At 52.4% G+C, this 21,369-nt stretch overlaps 1 protein-coding gene across 1 annotated transcript in view; it reads right to left on the reverse strand.

Annotated features, from left to right (window-relative positions):
- The window catches only part of LOC134756243 (NBAS subunit of NRZ tethering complex-like), a 99,180-nt gene that overhangs the window by 35,614 nt on the left and 42,197 nt on the right, over positions 1-21,369 (reverse strand). Inside the window, exons 23-27 of the mRNA XM_063693070.1 lie at positions 15,196-15,308; positions 12,947-13,079; positions 10,507-10,749; positions 1,553-1,667; positions 608-705 (exon numbers count right to left, since the gene is read on the reverse strand). Of these exons, the coding sequence (XP_063549140.1) occupies positions 608-705; positions 1,553-1,667; positions 10,507-10,749; positions 12,947-13,079; positions 15,196-15,308 (702 nt within the window). The remainder of the gene's footprint in view (positions 1-607; positions 706-1,552; positions 1,668-10,506; positions 10,750-12,946; positions 13,080-15,195; positions 15,309-21,369) is intronic.

Consider the following 21,369-nt stretch of genomic DNA (forward strand, 5'->3'; position numbering starts at 1 on the left):
ACCACTGTGTGCAAACTGTCAGAAGACTGATGACTTGTCTCACGTGTTGTTGGAATGCGTCCGGAATTCGGACTTGAGAAAAATAATTTTTGGTAGTCTGGGCTCCATGCACAATGGACAGATCAATTGTTGGTTGGCAGAGCCTATATCGGACAAGGCAATCAGTGTTTACCACTTTATTGACCTCTCCCTTGAGTAGGGAACTATGATAGCACCCATGAGGCTGACATGTTCACCTAGAGTGTCCAAAGCCTCCATAAAAACCAGATAAAAAAAAATATATAGGTTAAATAAACAGTCATTAATGTATAACACAAGGAGAAATAAATTATATGGGAGGCGTTCATTCAAGTAGAAATGGCACAAGAGTATAATTTTTGTAAATTTAAAATATGTTTTTTAAAATTAAATTTAAATGAACCGATTGATTTTGAGTTCCTTATAGGAGGAGGTATATTGTTCCAGCACTACGTGGCAGAATATTTAAAACTGCCACGAAATGCAGCGGTGCTGTACCTAGGGCAAAGTAGACGAATAGCTCCCCTGATATGGCGTTGTGAAAAAGTTAACTTTTCATTACGAAAGATTAAACAGGATGGAAACTTACCCCCCGGAGAACTTGTCTTGGAACGTATCCAGCAGATAGTTGAACAGTGGGACCTTTTTCTGAACCGGAGCTACCAGGTCTTTCTTCTCGATTACGGGCTACAACACACACAAGCCTTATGTTCAAATAATGGACTTTGTCACGTGCTATTAAAGTTCAAACTAGCTTACAATTATCTTTTATCAAAAGTTTGGAATGCTGTCGTGCTATATCAACGTTTTTTAGGGTTCCGTACCCAAAGGGTAAAAACGGGATCCTATTACTAAGACTCCACTGTCTCTCTGTCTGTCACCAGGCTGTACTCTCATGAACCGTGATAGCTAGACAGTTGAAATTAATAACAACAAATACTAAAAACAGAATAAAATAAATATTAAGTGGGGCTCCCATATGGGAACGTATGTATATGTATACGTTTGGTGTACCAAACGTGATTTTTTTGCCGTTTTTTGCGTTATGGTGGAACCCTTCGTGCGCGAGGCTGACTCGCACTTGGCCGGTTTTTTATCGTTAGTACGTTACGTTATTTTTTTTATTAGATCCATAGATAGATTTTAGAATCAACAAATAGTATGAATTATTTTTTATGTTAAATTCCTGCCACGCTATTTTCCTTCTATACAAGAAATATTCACAATCTATACTTAATATTATAAACGCGAAAGTGTGTCTGTCTGTCTGTTACCTCTTCACTCTTAAACCGCTGAACCGATTTAGTTGAAATTTGGTATAGAGATAGTTTGAGTCCCGGGGAAGGACATAGGCTAGTTTTTTTATCCCAGAAGTCATCCTTTAAGGGGGTGAAAAGGGGGGTGGATCGATAAAAAGCAGATTGGATAAAAAATAAGCTACCCAAAATACTAATTCTACGCAGACGAAGTCGCGGGCAAAAGCTAGTACATACTTTATAATGAGGTTGCTGCAAGACAAAAGGTGGAGACTGACCGTGGTGATAGCGTCAGCAAATTCATCGTCCGTAGAGGGCCAGCGCTCCACGGCGCTCGCGTGGTCGCGCGCCGCCGCGGCCGTCTGCTGCAGACCCTCCAGCTCCAACGACAGTCTGATAAAAAATAAATCGGGTGTGAATAAATCCACTTAATTTTCTCTTTATTTTCTTATTTTTTAATTTATTTAGGAAACAAACAGTCATATACAGACAAGTTTAAACTTGCAGATATACAATTAAGCCTATAGTTCTATTAAATAACTTTTTATTCACTTAAATTTTTTATTCTCCGGCGCGGTGCGCAGCGCGGCGAGGCGGCGCGCAGCTTCGGCTTCTAAGGGCCAGTTGCACCAACCACACTTAACAGACTGATCAACATCACTCAACAGAGTACTATGAAAATTCCCATACAATAATATTTAGCGAACGCTTTAACGGTGGCTGACGGTTTGGCTCAATAGCCTTCGGGTCGGCGTAGGTGACCGCGGCCGCATACAAGTCCCTCCTAGCGTTAGTGTCCGCATGGGCACGGGCGCTCCTGGCTACGTGGGCCAGCAGCGGCGCGGCGGGCGCGGTGCGCAGCGGTGTGCGAGTGAGACTCACCTATCTCTCAGGATCTCCTCAATAGCCTTCGGGTCGGCGTAGGTGACCGCGGCCGCATACAAGTCCCTCCTAGCGTTAGTGTCCGCATGGGCACGGGCGCTCCTGGCTACGTGGGCCAGCAGCGGCGCGGCGGGCGCGGTGCGCAGCGGTGTGCGAGTGAGACTCACCTATCTCTCAGGATCTCCTCAATAGCCTTCGGGTCGGCGTAGGTGACCGCGGCCGCATACAAGTCCCTCCTAGCGTTAGTGTCCGCATGGGCACGGGCGCTCCTGGCTACGTGGGCCAGCAGCGGCGCGGCGGGCGCGGTGCGCAGCGGTGTGCGAGTGAGACTCACCTATCTCTCAGGATCTCCTCAATAGCCTTCGGGTCGGCGTAGGTGACCGCGGCCGCATACAAGTTCCTCCTAGCGTTAGTGTCCGCATGGGCACGGGCGCTCCTGGCTACGTGGGCCAGCAGCGGCGCGGCGGGCGCGGTGCGCAGCGGTGTGCGAGTGAGACTCACCTATCTCTCAGGATCTCCTCAATAGCCTTCGGGTCGGCGTAGGTGACCGCGGCCGCATACAAGTCCCTCCTAGCGTTAGTGTCCGCATGGGCACGGGCGCTCCTGGCTACGTGGGCCAGCAGCGGCGCGGCGGGCGCGGTGCGCAGCGGTGTGCGAGTGAGACTCACCTATCTCTCAGGATCTCCTCAATAGCCTTCGGGTCGGCGTAGGTGACCGCGGCCGCATACAAGTTCCTCCTAGCGTTAGTGTCCGCATGGGCACGGGCGCTCCTGGCTACGTGGGCCAGCAGCGGCGCGGCGGGCGCGGTGCGCAGCGGTGTGCGAGTGAGACTCACCTATCTCTCAGGATCTCCTCAATAGCCTTCGGGTCGGCGTAGGTGACCGCGGCCGCATACAAGTCCCTCCTAGCGTTAGTGTCCGCATGGGCACGGGCGCTCCTGGCTACGTGGGCCAGCAGCGGCGCGGCGGGCGCGGTGCGCAGCGGTGTGCGAGTGAGACTCACCTATCTCTCAGGATCTCCTCAATAGCCTTCGGGTCGGCGTAGGTGACCGCGGCCGCATACAAGTCCCTCCTAGCGTTAGTGTCCGCATGGGCACGGGCGCTCCTGGCTACGTGGGCCAGCAGCGGCGCGGCGGGCGCGGTGCGCAGCGGTGTGCGAGTGAGACTCACCTATCTCTCAGGATCTCCTCAATAGCCTTCGGGTCGGCGTAAGTGACCGCGGCCGCATACAAGTCCCTCCTAGCGTTAGTGTCCGCATGGGCACGGGCGCTCCTGGCTACGTGGGCCAGCAGCGGCGCGGCGGGCGCGGTGCGCAGCGGTGTGCGAGTGAGACTCACCTATCTCTCAGGATCTCCTCAATAGCCTTCGGGTCGGCGTAGGTGACCGCGGCCGCATACAAGTCCCTCCTAGCGTTAGTGTCCGCATGGGCACGGGCGCTCCTGGCTACGTGGGCCAGCAGCGGCGCGGCGGGCGCGGTGCGCAGCGGTGTGCGAGTGAGACTCACCTATCTCTCAGGATCTCCTCAATAGCCTTCGGGTCGGCGTAGGTGACCGCGGCCGCATACAAGTCCCTCCTAGCGTTAGTGTCCGCATGGGCACGGGCGCTCCTGGCTACGTGGGCCAGCAGCGGCGCGGCGGGCGCGGTGCGCAGCGGTGTGCGAGTGAGACTCACCTATCTCTCAGGATCTCCTCAATAGCCTTCGGGTCGGCGTAGGTGACCGCGGCCGCATACAAGTCCCTCCTAGCGTTAGTGTCCGCATGGGCACGGGCGCTCCTGGCTACGTGGGCCAGCAGCGGCGCGGCGGGCGCGGTGCGCAGCGGTGTGCGAGTGAGACTCACCTATCTCTCAGGATCTCCTCAATAGCCTTCGGGTCGGCGTAGGTGACCGCGGCCGCATACAAGTCCCTCCTAGCGTTAGTGTCCGCATGGGCACGGGCGCTCCTGGCTACGTGGGCCAGCAGCGGCGCGGCAGGCGCGGTGCGCAGCGGTGTGCGAGTGAGACTCACCTATCTCTCAGGATCTCCTCAATAGCCTTCGGGTCGGCGTAGGTGACCGCGGCCGCATACAAGTCCCTCCTAGCGTTAGTGTCCGCATGGGCACGGGCGCTCCTGGCTACGTGGGCCAGCAGCGGCGCGGCGGGCGCGGTGCGCAGCGGTGTGCGAGTGAGACTCACCTATCTCTCAGGATCTCCTCAATAGCCTTCGGGTCGGCGTAGGTGACCGCGGCCGCATACAAGTCCCTCCTAGCGTTAGTGTGCGCATGGGCACGGGCGCTCCTGGCTACGTGGGCCAGCAGCGGCGCGGCGGGCGCGGTGCGCAGCGGTGTGCGAGTGAGACTCACCTATCTCTCAGGATCTCCTCAATAGCCTTCGGGTCGGCGTAGGTGACCGCGGCCGCATACAAGTCCCTCCTAGCGTTAGTGTCCGCATGGGCACGGGCGCTCCTGGCTACGTGGGCCAGCAGCGGCGCGGCAGGCGCGGTGCGCAGCGGTGTGCGAGTGAGACTCACCTATCTCTCAGGATCTCCTCAATAGCCTTCGGGTCGGCGTAGGTGACCGCGGCCGCATACAAGTCCCTCCTAGCGTTAGTGTCCGCATGGGCACGGGCGCTCCTGGCTACGTGGGCCAGCAGCGGCGCGGCGGGCGCGGTGCGCAGCGGTGTGCGAGTGAGACTCACCTATCTCTCAGGATCTCCTCAATAGCCTTCGGGTCGGCGTAGGTGACCGCGGCCGCATACAAGTCCCTCCTAGCGTTAGTGTCCGCATGGGCACGGGCGCTCCTGGCTACGTGGGCCAGCAGCGGCGCGGCGGGCGCGGTGCGCAGCGGTGTGCGAGTGAGACTCACCTATCTCTCAGGATCTCCTCAATAGCCTTCGGGTCGGCGTAGGTGACCGCGGCCGCATACAAGTCCCTCCTAGCGTTAGTGTCCGCATGGGCACGGGCGCTCCTGGCTACGTGGGCCAGCAGCGGCGCGGCGGGCGCGGTGCGCAGCGGTGTGCGAGTGAGACTCACCTATCTCTCAGGATCTCCTCAATAGCCTTCGGGTCGGCGTAGGTGACCGCGGCCGCATACAAGTCCCTCCTAGCGTTAGTGTCCGCATGGGCACGGGCGCTCCTGGCTACGTGGGCCAGCAGCGGCGCGGCGGGCGCGGTGCGCAGCGGTGTGCGAGTGAGACTCACCTATCTCTCAGGATCTCCTCAATAGCCTTCGGGTCGGCGTAGGTGACCGCGGCCGCATACAAGTCCCTCCTAGCGTTAGTGTCCGCATGGGCACGGGCGCTCCTGGCTACGTGGGCCAGCAGCGGCGCGGCGGGCGCGGTGCGCAGCGGTGTGCGAGTGAGACTCACCTATCTCTCAGGATCTCCTCAATAGCCTTCGGGTCGGCGTAGGTGACCGCGGCCGCATACAAGTCCCTCCTAGCGTTAGTGTCCGCATGGGCACGGGCGCTCCTGGCTACGTGGGCCAGCAGCGGCGCGGCGGGCGCGGTGCGCAGCGGTGTGCGAGTGAGACTCACCTATCTCTCAGGATCTCCTCAATAGCCTTCGGGTCGGCGTAGGTGACCGCGGCCGCATACAAGTCCCTCCTAGCGTTAGTGTCCGCATGGGCACGGGCGCTCCTGGCTACGTGGGCCAGCAGCGGCGCGGCGGGCGCGGTGCGCAGCGGTGTGCGAGTGAGACTCACCTATCTCTCAGGATCTCCTCAATAGCCTTCGGGTCGGCGTAGGTGACCGCGGCCGCATACAAGTCCCTCCTAGCGTTAGTGTCCGCATGGGCACGGGCGCTCCTGGCTACGTGGGCCAGCAGCGGCGCGGCGGGCGCGGTGCGCAGCGGTGTGCGAGTGAGACTCACCTATCTCTCAGGATCTCCTCAATAGCCTTCGGGTCGGCGTAGGTGACCGCGGCCGCATACAAGTCCCTCCTAGCGTTAGTGTCCGCATGGGCACGGGCGCTCCTGGCTACGTGGGCCAGCAGCGGCGCGGCGGGCGCGGTGCGCAGCGGTGTGCGAGTGAGACTCACCTATCTCTCAGGATCTCCTCAATAGCCTTCGGGTCGGCGTAGGTGACCGCGGCCGCATACAAGTCCCTCCTAGCGTTAGTGTCCGCATGGGCACGGGCGCTCCTGGCTACGTGGGCCAGCAGCGGCGCGGCGGGCGCGGTGCGCAGCGGTGTGCGAGTGAGACTCACCTATCTCTCAGGATCTCCTCAATAGCCTTCGGGTCGGCGTAGGTGACCGCGGCCGCATACAAGTCCCTCCTAGCGTTAGTGTCCGCATGGGCACGGGCGCTCCTGGCTACGTGGGCCAGCAGCGGCGCGGCGGGCGCGGTGCGCAGCGGTGTGCGAGTGAGACTCACCTATCTCTCAGGATCTCCTCAATAGCCTTCGGGTCGGCGTAGGTGACCGCGGCCGCATACAAGTCCCTCCTAGCGTTAGTGTCCGCATGGGCACGGGCGCTCCTGGCTACGTGGGCCAGCAGCGGCGCGGCGGGCGCGGTGCGCAGCGGTGTGCGAGTGAGACTCACCTATCTCTCAGGATCTCCTCAATAGCCTTCGGGTCGGCGTAGGTGACCGCGGCCGCATACAAGTCCCTCCTAGCGTTAGTGTCCGCATGGGCACGGGCGCTCCTGGCTACGTGGGCCAGCAGCGGCGCGGCGGGCGCGGTGCGCAGCGGTGTGCGAGTGAGACTCACCTATCTCTCAGGATCTCCTCAATAGCCTTCGGGTCGGCGTAGGTGACCGCGGCCGCATACAAGTCCCTCCTAGCGTTAGTGTCCGCATGGGCACGGGCGCTCCTGGCTACGTGGGCCAGCAGCGGCGCGGCGGGCGCGGTGCGCAGCGGTGTGCGAGTGAGACTCACCTATCTCTCAGGATCTCCTCAATAGCCTTCGGGTCGGCGTAGGTGACCGCGGCCGCATACAAGTCCCTCCTAGCGTTAGTGTCCGCATGGGCACGGGCGCTCCTGGCTACGTGGGCCAGCAGCGGCGCGGCGGGCGCGGTGCGCAGCGGTGTGCGAGTGAGACTCACCTATCTCTCAGGATCTCCTCAATAGCCTTCGGGTCGGCGTAGGTGACCGCGGCCGCATACAAGTCCCTCCTAGCGTTAGTGTCCGCATGGGCACGGGCGCTCCTGGCTACGTGGGCCAGCAGCGGCGCGGCGGGCGCGGTGCGCAGCGGTGTGCGAGTGAGACTCACCTATCTCTCAGGATCTCCTCAATAGCCTTCGGGTCGGCGTAGGTGACCGCGGCCGCATACAAGTCCCTCCTAGCGTTAGTGTCCGCATGGGCACGGGCGCTCCTGGCTACGTGGGCCAGCAGCGGCGCGGCGGGCGCGGTGCGCAGCGGTGTGCGAGTGAGACTCACCTATCTCTCAGGATCTCCTCAATAGCCTTCGGGTCGGCGTAGGTGACCGCGGCCGCATACAAGTCCCTCCTAGCGTTAGTGTCCGCATGGGCACGGGCGCTCCTGGCTACGTGGGCCAGCAGCGGCGCGGCGGGCGCGGTGCGCAGCGGTGTGCGAGTGAGACTCACCTATCTCTCAGGATCTCCTCAATAGCCTTCGGGTCGGCGTAGGTGACCGCGGCCGCATACAAGTCCCTCCTAGCGTTAGTGTCCGCATGGGCACGGGCGCTCCTGGCTACGTGGGCCAGCAGCGGCGCGGCGGGCGCGGTGCGCAGCGGTGTGCGAGTGAGACTCACCTATCTCTCAGGATCTCCTCAATAGCCTTCGGGTCGGCGTAGGTGACCGCGGCCGCATACAAGTCCCTCCTAGCGTTAGTGTCCGCATGGGCACGGGCGCTCCTGGCTACGTGGGCCAGCAGCGGCGCGGCGGGCGCGGTGCGCAGCGGTGTGCGAGTGAGACTCACCTATCTCTCAGGATCTCCTCAATAGCCTTCGGGTCGGCGTAGGTGACCGCGGCCGCATACAAGTCCCTCCTAGCGTTAGTGTCCGCATGGGCACGGGCGCTCCTGGCTACGTGGGCCAGCAGCGGCGCGGCGGGCGCGGTGCGCAGCGGTGTGCGAGTGAGACTCACCTATCTCTCAGGATCTCCTCAATAGCCTTCGGGTCGGCGTAGGTGACCGCGGCCGCATACAAGTCCCTCCTAGCGTTAGTGTCCGCATGGGCACGGGCGCTCCTGGCTACGTGGGCCAGCAGCGGCGCGGCGGGCGCGGTGCGCAGCGGTGTGCGAGTGAGACTCACCTATCTCTCAGGATCTCCTCAATAGCCTTCGGGTCGGCGTAGGTGACCGCGGCCGCATACAAGTCCCTCCTAGCGTTAGTGTCCGCATGGGCACGGGCGCTCCTGGCTACGTGGGCCAGCAGCGGCGCGGCGGGCGCGGTGCGCAGCGGTGTGCGAGTGAGACTCACCTATCTCTCAGGATCTCCTCAATAGCCTTCGGGTCGGCGTAGGTGACCGCGGCCGCATACAAGTCCCTCCTAGCGTTAGTGTCCGCATGGGCACGGGCGCTCCTGGCTACGTGGGCCAGCAGCGGCGCGGCGGGCGCGGTGCGCAGCGGTGTGCGAGTGAGACTCACCTATCTCTCAGGATCTCCTCAATAGCCTTCGGGTCGGCGTAGGTGACCGCGGCCGCATACAAGTCCCTCCTAGCGTTAGTGTCCGCATGGGCACGGGCGCTCCTGGCTACGTGGGCCAGCAGCGGCGCGGCGGGCGCGGTGCGCAGCGGTGTGCGAGTGAGACTCACCTATCTCTCAGGATCTCCTCAATAGCCTTCGGGTCGGCGTAGGTGACCGCGGCCGCATACAAGTCCCTCCTAGCGTTAGTGTCCGCATGGGCACGGGCGCTCCTGGCTACGTGGGCCAGCAGCGGCGCGGCGGGCGCGGTGCGCAGCGGTGTGCGAGTGAGACTCACCTATCTCTCAGGATCTCCTCAATAGCCTTCGGGTCGGCGTAGGTGACCGCGGCCGCATACAAGTCCCTCCTAGCGTTAGTGTCCGCATGGGCACGGGCGCTCCTGGCTACGTGGGCCAGCAGCGGCGCGGCGGGCGCGGTGCGCAGCGGTGTGCGAGTGAGACTCACCTATCTCTCAGGATCTCCTCAATAGCCTTCGGGTCGGCGTAGGTGACCGCGGCCGCATACAAGTCCCTCCTAGCGTTAGTGTCCGCATGGGCACGGGCGCTCCTGGCTACGTGGGCCAGCAGCGGCGCGGCGGGCGCGGTGCGCAGCGGTGTGCGAGTGAGACTCACCTATCTCTCAGGATCTCCTCAATAGCCTTCGGGTCGGCGTAGGTGACCGCGGCCGCATACAAGTCCCTCCTAGCGTTAGTGTCCGCATGGGCACGGGCGCTCCTGGCTACGTGGGCCAGCAGCGGCGCGGCGGGCGCGGTGCGCAGCGGTGTGCGAGTGAGACTCACCTATCTCTCAGGATCTCCTCAATAGCCTTCGGGTCGGCGTAGGTGACCGCGGCCGCATACAAGTCCCTCCTAGCGTTAGTGTCCGCATGGGCACGGGCGCTCCTGGCTACGTGGGCCAGCAGCGGCGCGGCGGGCGCGGTGCGCAGCGGTGTGCGAGTGAGACTCACCTATCTCTCAGGATCTCCTCAATAGCCTTCGGGTCGGCGTAGGTGACCGCGGCCGCATACAAGTCCCTCCTAGCGTTAGTGTCCGCATGGGCACGGGCGCTCCTGGCTACGTGGGCCAGCAGCGGCGCGGCGGGCGCGGTGCGCAGCGGTGTGCGAGTGAGACTCACCTATCTCTCAGGATCTCCTCAATAGCCTTCGGGTCGGCGTAGGTGACCGCGGCCGCATACAAGTCCCTCCTAGCGTTAGTGTCCGCATGGGCACGGGCGCTCCTGGCTACGTGGGCCAGCAGCGGCGCGGCGGGCGCGGTGCGCAGCGGTGTGCGAGTGAGACTCACCTATCTCTCAGGATCTCCTCAATAGCCTTCGGGTCGGCGTAGGTGACCGCGGCCGCATACAAGTCCCTCCTAGCGTTAGTGTCCGCATGGGCACGGGCGCTCCTGGCTACGTGGGCCAGCAGCGGCGCGGCGGGCGCGGTGCGCAGCGGTGTGCGAGTGAGACTCACCTATCTCTCAGGATCTCCTCAATAGCCTTCGGGTCGGCGTAGGTGACCGCGGCCGCATACAAGTCCCTCCTAGCGTTAGTGTCCGCATGGGCACGGGCGCTCCTGGCTACGTGGGCCAGCAGCGGCGCGGCGGGCGCGGTGCGCAGCGGTGTGCGAGTGAGACTCACCTATCTCTCAGGATCTCCTCAATAGCCTTCGGGTCGGCGTAGGTGACCGCGGCCGCATACAAGTCCCTCCTAGCGTTAGTGTCCGCATGGGCACGGGCGCTCCTGGCTACGTGGGCCAGCAGCGGCGCGGCGGGCGCGGTGCGCAGCGGTGTGCGAGTGAGACTCACCTATCTCTCAGGATCTCCTCAATAGCCTTCGGGTCGGCGTAGGTGACCGCGGCCGCATACAAGTCCCTCCTAGCGTTAGTGTCCGCATGGGCACGGGCGCTCCTGGCTACGTGGGCCAGCAGCGGCGCGGCGGGCGCGGTGCGCAGCGCGGCGAGGCGGCGCGCGGCGGCGGCGGCGGCGGCCATGCCCCCCGAGCCGGCCGCGATGGCCGCCCGAGTCACCAGCTGCAGGACGAGCCCTTCCCTGGGATTTTTTTTATATTTATTTTTTTATTATACACCAATCAAATCTTACAAAAAAATCTGCTAAAAAAACAATGCGTGATGTAATTCTGTATATTTTGTATGTTTTTTGGAGTCCTCGGAGGAATGTAAAACTATGTTTTGCAAGCAAAAAAAAGTTGTGCTCCCTGCGTAATTTGCGAAAAACTGTAAAAATTTCGGCCTTTTTTTAGTTTTAGCAGTTTTATTATAAAACTATGGGTTTTTGGCCAAAACTTGCTGTGTAATGTTGAAAGTACATTAAATTTTGAACAATTTAAGCCCATTTACAGCGCCGTATGACAAATAGTTCTTGAGATGTGAGGCTTTCAAAAAAGGGTTTTTTTTTTTTAAAGCAATTTTTCGTTTTGCCTATATTTTAAAACAAATATCGGCACAACCGCTACTGCTATGAGATATATTGCAATAAATAAAGTTGTAGCTAATTTAACTACCTTTCATATAAGTGCAAAAAAGGGTCAGTAAGTCCTACAGTTCTCTTGTTATCATTAAAAAAAATATGCTATAATGGGGAAGGCAACTAATGTATTGTTTAAGGCATTGTCAAAATCCGCGCCGATATTTGTCTTAAAATATAGGCAAAACGAAAAATTACGTTAAAAAGAAAAAAATACCCTTTTTTTAAAGCCTCATATCTCAAGAACTATTCGACATACGGCGCTGTAAATGGGCTTTAATTGTTCAAAATTTAATGTACTTTCAATATTACAAAGCAAGTTTTGACCAAAAACCCATAGTTTTATAATAAAACTGCAAAAACTAAAAAAGTCCGAAATTTTTGCGGTTTTTCGCAAATTACATATAGGCTCACATTCACATTCCTCCAAGGTCTAAACAACAAACAAAAAATACAGAACTACATCACGCATTGTTTTTTTTTTATTTTATTGTAAGATTCGACTAATGTATACTTTGGTGTGCCACTGCTGGGCAAAGGCCTCCCTTCGTTTTCTCCACTCGACCCTGTCATCGGCATTTATACAGGGTGACATTTTAACGAGCCATACGGTATACGGGAAAAAATAACGCCGTGTGAACCTAGCCTAATATAATACGCACGTGCGATAGAGATAGAAACTGGAGGGTCAATGTACGGAATTCATCGTGCTCAGGGTTCTTACTTTATTTCAATCGGGTAGTTGACAATTTTTTTATGATATCAGTCGCAGGTTTGTTTTGAGGATCAAATGTCTGTATGGGACCCATTGTCTTAAAGCAATACAAAAGTCACAAATGATGGTCAAAGTCTGGCACCCGCACTTTACTGAGCAAACGCTCTTACAAAATGGCAACACATCGTGACGTCACTGTGTCACTTTGCTTAGAAGCCGTTTCGATGTATGGAAAACAGGGAAATTGCTATTTTGTCGGTGAAATGTTGCGTTTATGTATATTGTTGCTATACAATATATTTTTTTATAAAATGTAAGAAATCGAATGGTACCGTTATTTTTTTCCTATTTAAAAGTTAAAAAAAGTTTTTTTAAACTGAGGTCTTGTATTTTTTTATTATTCCCATATTTTTATTTTATTCTAAGTTTCCAATTTATTGTAATACATTGCTCATTTTCTATCTATTTACCTCGATTTAGTTATAAAATGTACATATGCATTAGGGTATTTAGAACCAGTATACAAAGTATCATAACAACCGGGGTAGCGGTTACGAAGAAATTAACAAATTACGATTTTTTACTTTGGAGCAGCCTGTATGTGTTAGTAGCTCGTGAGGTAATAATTAGTATTAAACCTTCTTCGACCTTTTTAATTATCTTTTTTACTTATGTCACTAATAAGATTCTGACTTTTGACAAATGTCATCTTTGACGCACATTTTCGAAAAAATTGTCAAAAACACTGCCAGTTATTAATACAGTATGTTTTTTTGTTGTCGATTATTGGAAATAACTTATGTATGAAAATGTTGTCTTTTGTTCTAATTAAAAAAATGTTAACGTTAGAGCATTCCTGAGAAGTAACCCTAAGTGGGATTTCAGGGTTTGTCCAATGGCTAAGGTCACCCTGTATATACTTGGTCAAACCAAATTTTCAGTAAATAAGAACCTTTTTTGGGTGCTATTACTAGTGTAAGACAAAAATATTATGATTATCTCGGTCTAAGTTTGAAATGAGACAGTCCTTTGACAAACTATAGTTACCTGGCCCGCTCGTCGTCTCCGGCAACTCGCAGTAAATTGGCTAGCTTCAGCAGCTTACTGCTCGCCATATAAGCGCTCGGGTCCGACTGCAGACACTTCTCAATCAGCGTCAATCTATCTTCGCACAGGCGAACTAAAATAACAAGGTTTTTTATTAAAAAACATAACAATGAGAAAATTATGTTTTCCCCTCACTAGCTCGGAAAGCCGTCTTTTATCCTTTAAAACAAGCGGGGAAAAACGCATTTTATCCACTAGTGGGGAAAATAATTTGACCTTGGATGGAGCGTGTTTAAGTAGCTTGACAGATAACAAAACGTAAAATGCTCATAACAATGGTTCGTTCTATATTAATTATCATTAAATAAATGGTTTGAGATTTTAATAAAAAATACCAAATTTAGCTTTATTTACTGATTTTAAGTCATAAACCTTAAAATTCCATAAGAAACGTTTGTTTTCTAATAATGATGTTAAATATATAATTCTGAACGCACAAGTAGAGCCGATGCAATTTCAAAACGCATCATTGACGCGTTGAAATGTCAACATTGTCAACAAAATTTTTACTTTCAAACTTCTCACGTAAAAATACAGAATTTCCAGAGTTTATTGTTATAATATCGTAAAAAAATGAGTGATTCCAGTGATGACGATGATCTAACGCCTGTGGATGTTGCACTTTCCTCGCTATAGTGAGGTGAAAAGTTTTGTGTTACACACGAGTGCAAATGTATTTTACTTCTCGTGTGTTGAAACACTCGCGGGTAAAATACAACTTTGCACCCTTGTATAACAAATAACTATTTCACATCACTAATCCGAAAAAGGGATTTTTCTTCCCTGCTAAGAGGGATCAAAGTGGCACTTTTCTTCCCTGCTAGGAGGGATCAAAGTAACACTTTTCTGTTCTAGGACACTATTTAAAGAAAATTGCACATTATTTTTATAACTTAAATAATATTTTTAAACATCATAATTACCTCGTAGGTGATGTGAAAAGCAGTATGTGTCACATGGTAGCAAAATTATTTCCATCTTGGGCGTAACACCCTTGAATCCCTCATTCCCATTTAGAATTCAATGTACGCCCTCGCCGTAAATATGTCATTTTGCTCCCTTGTAACACAATCTACTATTACACCATAATCTACAGAGGTAGTGCATAGTCGTTTTCCATCGTATTTTCTCGGAAACGTTCGTATTTGTCATGTTACTTCAGTCAAACTCAGTACTTTTTGAACCAATACTGACTGAAATAGCAAGACATGTTCGTACGTTTCCGTGAAAAATACGATGGAAAAAAATTATGCATATCTGTACATATTGAAGTAAATAACAATGACTGATGGAATGAGGAATTATAAAGATAATAATAAAATTATCAATAAAAAAAACAGCACCTAGTTTTACACATGACTTCTTGCGATGCGTAATGGGGCCTGTAGACGAGCCACATTTTCATTGTAATATGTGGCCGGCAACTATTTATTGGTCTCCCTCTCTTACTCACATGTTAGAGAAAGACACCAATATCATATCATATCAATCAATCAATCAAATGTTTTATTCGTGATAAACTTAAAACTAAAATTACATACAAAAGTATAACTAAAGCTATAGGAACTTATAAAATAGGTAGGAGTTGAAGTTTACCACGAAATGGACTCGCCTCAGCATAATGCTGACCCGAAGGTCAGCGCTGATCTTCCGGCGGGACCATTTTGGGTCACGATCGCAGCCGTACGACACGGCCCAACCATAAGCTGAACGCAGCCTTTGCAGCAGCGACCAGCGCCATCTTGTCTACTGTCTATGACAGTACTTGACAATGTCATTATTGACAACAACAAGTGTATAAGAATAAGAAATGGCTTACAACGCGATAAAATATATTTTTGCCTTTCATTCGTTTAAATTTACAAGTATCATTTATTCCATTGTAATCATGTTCATTTGTACAATCTGGCGCCCGTTTATCAAAAGCTTGTAATACAAGTGGAAGTCCCTTTTTGACAGCTTTTGTTAGAAAGGGACTTCCACTTGTATTACAAGCTACAAGCTTTTGATAAACGGGCCCCTGGTCTTACATTTTGGTCAAGTAGGTACATGATACCCTGCTAGGGTGTACAATATTGGATTTTAAACTACTTATTTTATTATATAGTTGCCGGTCTGTCAATTTCACAGTTTCGACCTAAGTCACGGGTCGCGGGGGGGTCGCATGGTATATCAGATAACTTAATTACCTTGAATAGGAAGTATGTCCAAGTTGAAAGCGCTCAGTATTTCCAAGGAAGCGATGAGGTCCAACTCCTTCTGTATCTCTTCGTTTTCGTCTTGGATTAGGGTTAAAGCGCACCTGACAAAAGAAAGGCTTAAAAATTGGCATTATACTCTATCACTTAAGGAGCCTGACTATTAGTCCACCGGACGATATCGGCCTGTCAGTTACAAAAATTTTACAGTTCCAAACAACTGACAGGCCGATATCGTCCGGTGGACTGATAGTCAGTGGGGCCCTTTAGCTCTAGTTCATATGGTTTGACAGGGTCTAGTGGTAGCAGTAGTTTGCTAGCGAGCGCTAAATTAGTTTAATAGTGTCGGAATCAAAAATCAAAATTTATTTATTTGTAAACATATGTTAAATATAGATCTTATACAATAATTTATGTTTCACTATATTTTGCCATTTGGCGTACAAATATAATCAAGAAGAGATGGAGCATAAACTAATTATAACATAATGTCAAACGAAAAAAATATATGTTAAGTAATATTGTCTTCGGTTACCGCGATAGTTACTCATGAAATAAAACTATGAAAACGGATTATATCGCGTATATTGAATTTATAATACATCCCGACGTTTCGAACTCTTTACAGCGTTCGTGGTCAACGGGTGACTGAGGAAAAATTACAAAGTGCAAAAATACCCACATACTAAAATAATGAACAATCATAGACTACAAACTTTAAGGCTGGTTGTACATGCAAAATCGGTTCATAAGGCTAGTTATACACTATAATTATTTTTCAAGTAAAGATATATATATATATATACGCAATAAAAACTATGCCGGCTCCAACCCTACACCACGGACCCGAGAAGATTTAATTCCCTCCTAAATTGTAGGAGGGTATCCCAATATGGGACCGGCAACAAACTCGGCGGGACACATCTTTTCAAAACATCAGAATGTCCAGCATCATCCAACACTAAGGTCTCACAGTCTATGTCTCGCTTGCTCCTTTATCAGATGGACTACAGGATCCCAAGCTGGTGGTAGAGAAAAGCCATCTTCCCTATTAAAGTTTGGATATTTCTTAATCTCAATGGCCTCGCGCAGCATTCTGGGTATGTAACGCTTCTCCTTGGCAAGAACCAGAGGCTTATCAAACTTGATTGAGTGATTGGCTTTATCCATGACATGCTCACAGACAGCAGACCTAGGTCGACGGTGCTTGACATCAGCTATGTGTTCCTTCACCCGAGTGGAAATGCTCCGTTTCGTCTGCCCGACATATGATAGGCCACACTCACTCACTGAACCGATTTTGCATGTACAACCAGCCTTAAAGTTTGTAGTCTATGATTGTTCATTATTTTAGTATGTGGGTATTTTTGCACTTTGTAATTTTTCCTCAGTCACCCGTTGACCACGAACGCTGTAAAGAGTTCGAAACGTCGGGATGTATTATAAATTCAATATACGCGATATAATCCGTTTTCATAGTTTTATTATATGTTATGTGTCAAACAAAAACGTTCCGTACCCAAAGGGTAAAAACGGGACCCTATACCCTATTACCAAGACTCCGCTGTCTGTCTGTCTGTCACCAGGCTGTATCTCATGAACCGTGATAGCTATTACAGTTGAAATTTTCACAGATAATGTATTTCTGTAGCCGCTATAACAACAAATACTAAAAACAGAGTAAGTGGGGCTCGCATACAACAAACGTGATTTGATTACCAATAAAGTACTATTAGTTATTCTGTGCCAATAAGCGCGAGCTAGATATCTAATGGCACAACTTCTAGTAATTCCAGTGCGGTTCGCCAGCACCTCGCCAATCGGCGTGAACTATCGTCAAGGTCGTATCAAAACAAGATCAAATTGTAAATAAATAAAGCACTGACCGATGTTAACACGTGGATAGAAAATAATGACCTCAAAATTAATATAAGCAAGACTTCATTTTTACAATTTCATTCATATAACTCAAATCCAGTATCAATAAATGTTAACCTTAATAATACTCCTATTGAAGAAACTCAAACTTCAAAATTCTTAGGTTTAGTTATCGATCAACATTTAAATTGGAAAGATCATGTGGACCTAGTGTGTTCTAAGTTATCGAGGTTTGTTTTCGCCTTAAGAAGTCTAAGGAATTCAGTTTCTGTTCGGGCCGCGTTAATTGCTTATCATGGGTATGTGTCTTCCACTCTCAATTACGGACTCTTGCTCTGGGGCAATTCTGTTGACGTTCAGAGGGCATTTATAATCCAGAAAAAGTGTTTAAGAGAAATAGGTGGGGTTCGATTTGATGATAGTTGCAGACCTCTATTCCAAAAATTTAAAATACTCCCCTTAGCTTCTATGTACATTTTAAAGGCATGCCTGTTTATAAAAAGCCACCCAGGATATTTTACAAAGAGAGAAGACATGTTTGCAAGAGAACTACGAGCCCAGTATAAAAATATGATATACCAGCCAGCTTGTAAATCTGATATTTATAGGAAAAATGCGTATAACATGTGTATTGTTTTGCTCAATAACCTCCCTCATGAATTGAGAATATTGCATGGGAATGAATTTAAGAAAGAATTGACTAGGTGGCTACAAGAACATTGCTTTTATACTATTAAGGACTATTTAAATTACAAATTGTACTATTAAAGTTTTACTTGACATAACGCTGACATATCAATCCATTTTATTTTATCTTAATTTTTTAATGTGCAATTTATAAGTATTTCTATTTTTAATTTTATTTGTAATGAATTGACGTTGTTGTATTAGGATTATTTAAATTATATGCATGTACCTGATGTACCCTACTTGTAAATGTAATTTACAAACGTTTTGCATGTTGGCTTTATGTCGACTGAATACTGACTCTAAAACTGTATTAAGACCTAATTGTAACGTATTCTGGCAAATAAACATTTCTATTCTATTCTATTCTATTCTATTAAATTAGAATGGGCACCGTGGACTACGACCAAAAAGTGATTTAATTACTAAATGAATGAAGTGCTTAGGAGTGGAGTGCATTTTAAAAATGGTTGATATCTAAGAGCGCTCTGCTGCTATCGGGGAAGGCCGGTAAAATCTAATCGTAGATTGCGCTCTCGAGGATGGTACTGCTTTTGTAGGGATTTTGACAATGTCTTAAACAATACATTAGTTCCCTTCCCCATTATTTTTTATGATAACAAGAGAACTGTAGGACTTACTGACCCTTTCTTGCACTTAAATGAAAGGTAATTAAATTTGCTACAACTTTATTTATTGCAATATATCTCATAGCAGTAGCGGTTGCGCCGATATTTGTCTTAAAATATAGGCAAAAACGAAAAATTTCGATTAAAAGAAAAAAAATACCCTATTTTAAAGCTTCATGTCTCAAGAACAATTTGACATACGGCGCTGTAAATTGGCTTAAATTGTTCAAAATTTAATGTACTTTCAACATTATACAGAAAGTTTTGACCAAAAACCCACAGTTTTACAATAAAATTGCAAAAACTGAAAAAAGTCCGAAGTTTTTGCAGTTTTTCGCAAATTACGCAGGGAGCACAACTTTTTTTTGCTTGCAAAATATAGTCTTACATTCCTCTAAGGACTACAAAGAACATACAAAAAATTCAGAACTACATCACGCATTGTTTTTTAGCGGATTTTTTTGTAAGATTTGACTGGTGTATAGTCGCACGCGAGCTATTTCCCACTAGTAGTTATAGTGTAGGTACTGACTTGGCTCGCTGCAGCGCCGGCTCGCGCAGCTCCCCGCTGGAGTTGAAGTACTCGCGCGCGCAGGCCGCCGCCAGCTGCGCCGAGCGCGCCGGTGGGATCACACGCGAGGGGGCGCCTCCTCCACAAGACAGTACTGTTGAAGCTAGTTATAGTGTAGGTACTGACTTGGCTCGCTGCAGCGCCGGCTCGCGCAGCTCCCCGCTGGAGTTGAAGTACTCGCGCGCGCAGGCCGCCGCCAGCTGCGCCGAGCGCGCCGGTGGGATCACACGCGAGGGGGCGCCTCCTCCACAAGACAGTACTGTTGAAGCTAGTTATAGTGTAGGTACTGACTTGGCTCGCTGCAGCGCCGGCTCGCGCAGCTCCCCGCTGGAGTTGAAGTACTCGCGCGCGCAGGCCGCCGCCAGCTGCGCCGAGCGCGCCGGTGGGATCACACGCGAGGGGGCGCCTCCTCCACAAGACAGTACTGTTGAAGCTAGTTATAGTGTAGGTACTGACTTGGCTCGCTGCAGCGCCGGCTCGCGCAGCTCCCCGCTGGAGTTGAAGTACTCGCGCGCGCAGGCCGCCGCCAGCTGCGCCGAGCGCGCCGGTGGGATCACACGCGAGGGGGCGCCTCCTCCACAAGACAGTACTGTTGAAGCTAGTTATAGTGTAGGTACTGACTTGGCTCGCTGCAGCGCCGGCTCGCGCAGCTCCCCGCTGGAGTTGAAGTACTCGCGCGCGCAGGCCGCCGCCAGCTGCGCCGAGCGCGCCGGTGGGATCACACGCGAGGGGGCGCCTCCTCCACAAGACAGTACTGTTGAAGCTAGTTATAGTGTAGGTACTGACTTGGCTCGCTGCAGCGCCGGCTCGCGCAGCTCCCCGCTGGAGTTGAAGTACTCGCGCGCGCAGGCCGCCGCCAGCTGCGCCGAGCGCGCCGGTGGGATCACACGCGAGGGGGCGCCTCCTCCACAAGACAGTACTGTTGAAGCTAGTTATAGTGTAGGTACTGACTTGGCTCGCTGCAGCGCCGGCTCGCGCAGCTCCCCGCTGGAGTTGAAGTACTCGCGCGCGCAGGCCGCCGCCAGCTGCGCCGAGCGCGCCGGTGGGATCACACGCGAGGGGGCGCCTCCTCCACAAGACAGTACTGTTGAAGCTAGTTATAGTGTAGGTACTGACTTGGCTCGCTGCAGCGCCGGCTCGCGCAGCTCCCCGCTGGAGTTGAAGTACTCGCGCGCGCAGGCCGCCGCCAGCTGCGCCGAGCGCGCCGGTGGGATCACACGCGAGGGGGCGCCTCCTCCACAAGACAGTACTGTTGAAGCTAGTTATAGTGTAGGTACTGACTTGGCTCGCTGCAGCGCCGGCTCGCGCAGCTCCCCGCTGGAGTTGAAGTACTCGCGCGCGCAGGCCGCCGCCAGCTGCGCCGAGCGCGCCGGTGGGATCACACGCGAGGGGGCGCCTCCTCCACAAGACAGTACTGTTGAAGCTAGTTATAGTGTAGGTACTGACTTGGCTCGCTGCAGCGCCGGCTCGCGCAGCTCCCCGCTGGAGTTGAAGTACTCGCGCGCGCAGGCCGCCGCCAGCTGCGCCGAGCGCGCCGGTGGGATCACACGCGAGGGGGCGCCTCCTCCACAAGACAGTACTGTTGAAGCTAGTTATAGTGTAGGTACTGACTTGGCTCGCTGCAGCGCCGGCTCGCGCAGCTCCCCGCTGGAGTTGAAGTACTCGCGCGCGCAGGCCGCCGCCAGCTGCGCCGAGCGCGCCGGTGGGATCACACGCGAGGGGGCGCCTCCTCCACAAGACAGTACTGTTGAAGCTAGTTATAGTGTAGGTACTGACTTGGCTCGCTGCAGCGCCGGCTCGCGCAGCTCCCCGCTGGAGTTGAAGTACTCGCGCGCGCAGGCCGCCGCCAGCTGCGCCGAGCGCGCCGGTGGGATCACACGCGAGGGGGCGCCTCCTCCACAAGACAGTACTGTTGAAGCTAGTTATAGTGTAGGTACTGACTTGGCTCGCTGCAGCGCCGGCTCGCGCAGCTCCCCGCTGGAGTTGAAGTACTCGCGCGCGCAGGCCGCCGCCAGCTGCGCCGAGCGCGCCGGTGGGATCACACGCGAGGGGGCGCCTCCTCCACAAGACAGTACTGTTGAAGCTAGTTATAGTGTAGGTACTGACTTGGCTCGCTGCAGCGCCGGCTCGCGCAGCTCCCCGCTGGAGTTGAAGTACTCGCGCGCGCAGGCCGCCGCCAGCTGCGCCGAGCGCGCCGGTGGGATCACACGCGAGGGGGCGCCTCCTCCACAAGACAGTACTGTTGAAGCTAGTTATAGTGTAGGTACTGACTTGGCTCGCTGCAGCGCCGGCTCGCGCAGCTCCCCGCTGGAGTTGAAGTACTCGCGCGCGCAGGCCGCCGCCAGCTGCGCCGAGCGCGCCGGTGGGATCACACGCGAGGGGGCGCCTCCTCCACAAGAC

This window comes from Cydia strobilella, chromosome 3 (assembly GCF_947568885.1).
Source record: "Cydia strobilella chromosome 3, ilCydStro3.1, whole genome shotgun sequence".
Taxonomy (NCBI): Eukaryota; Metazoa; Arthropoda; class Insecta; order Lepidoptera; family Tortricidae; genus Cydia; species Cydia strobilella.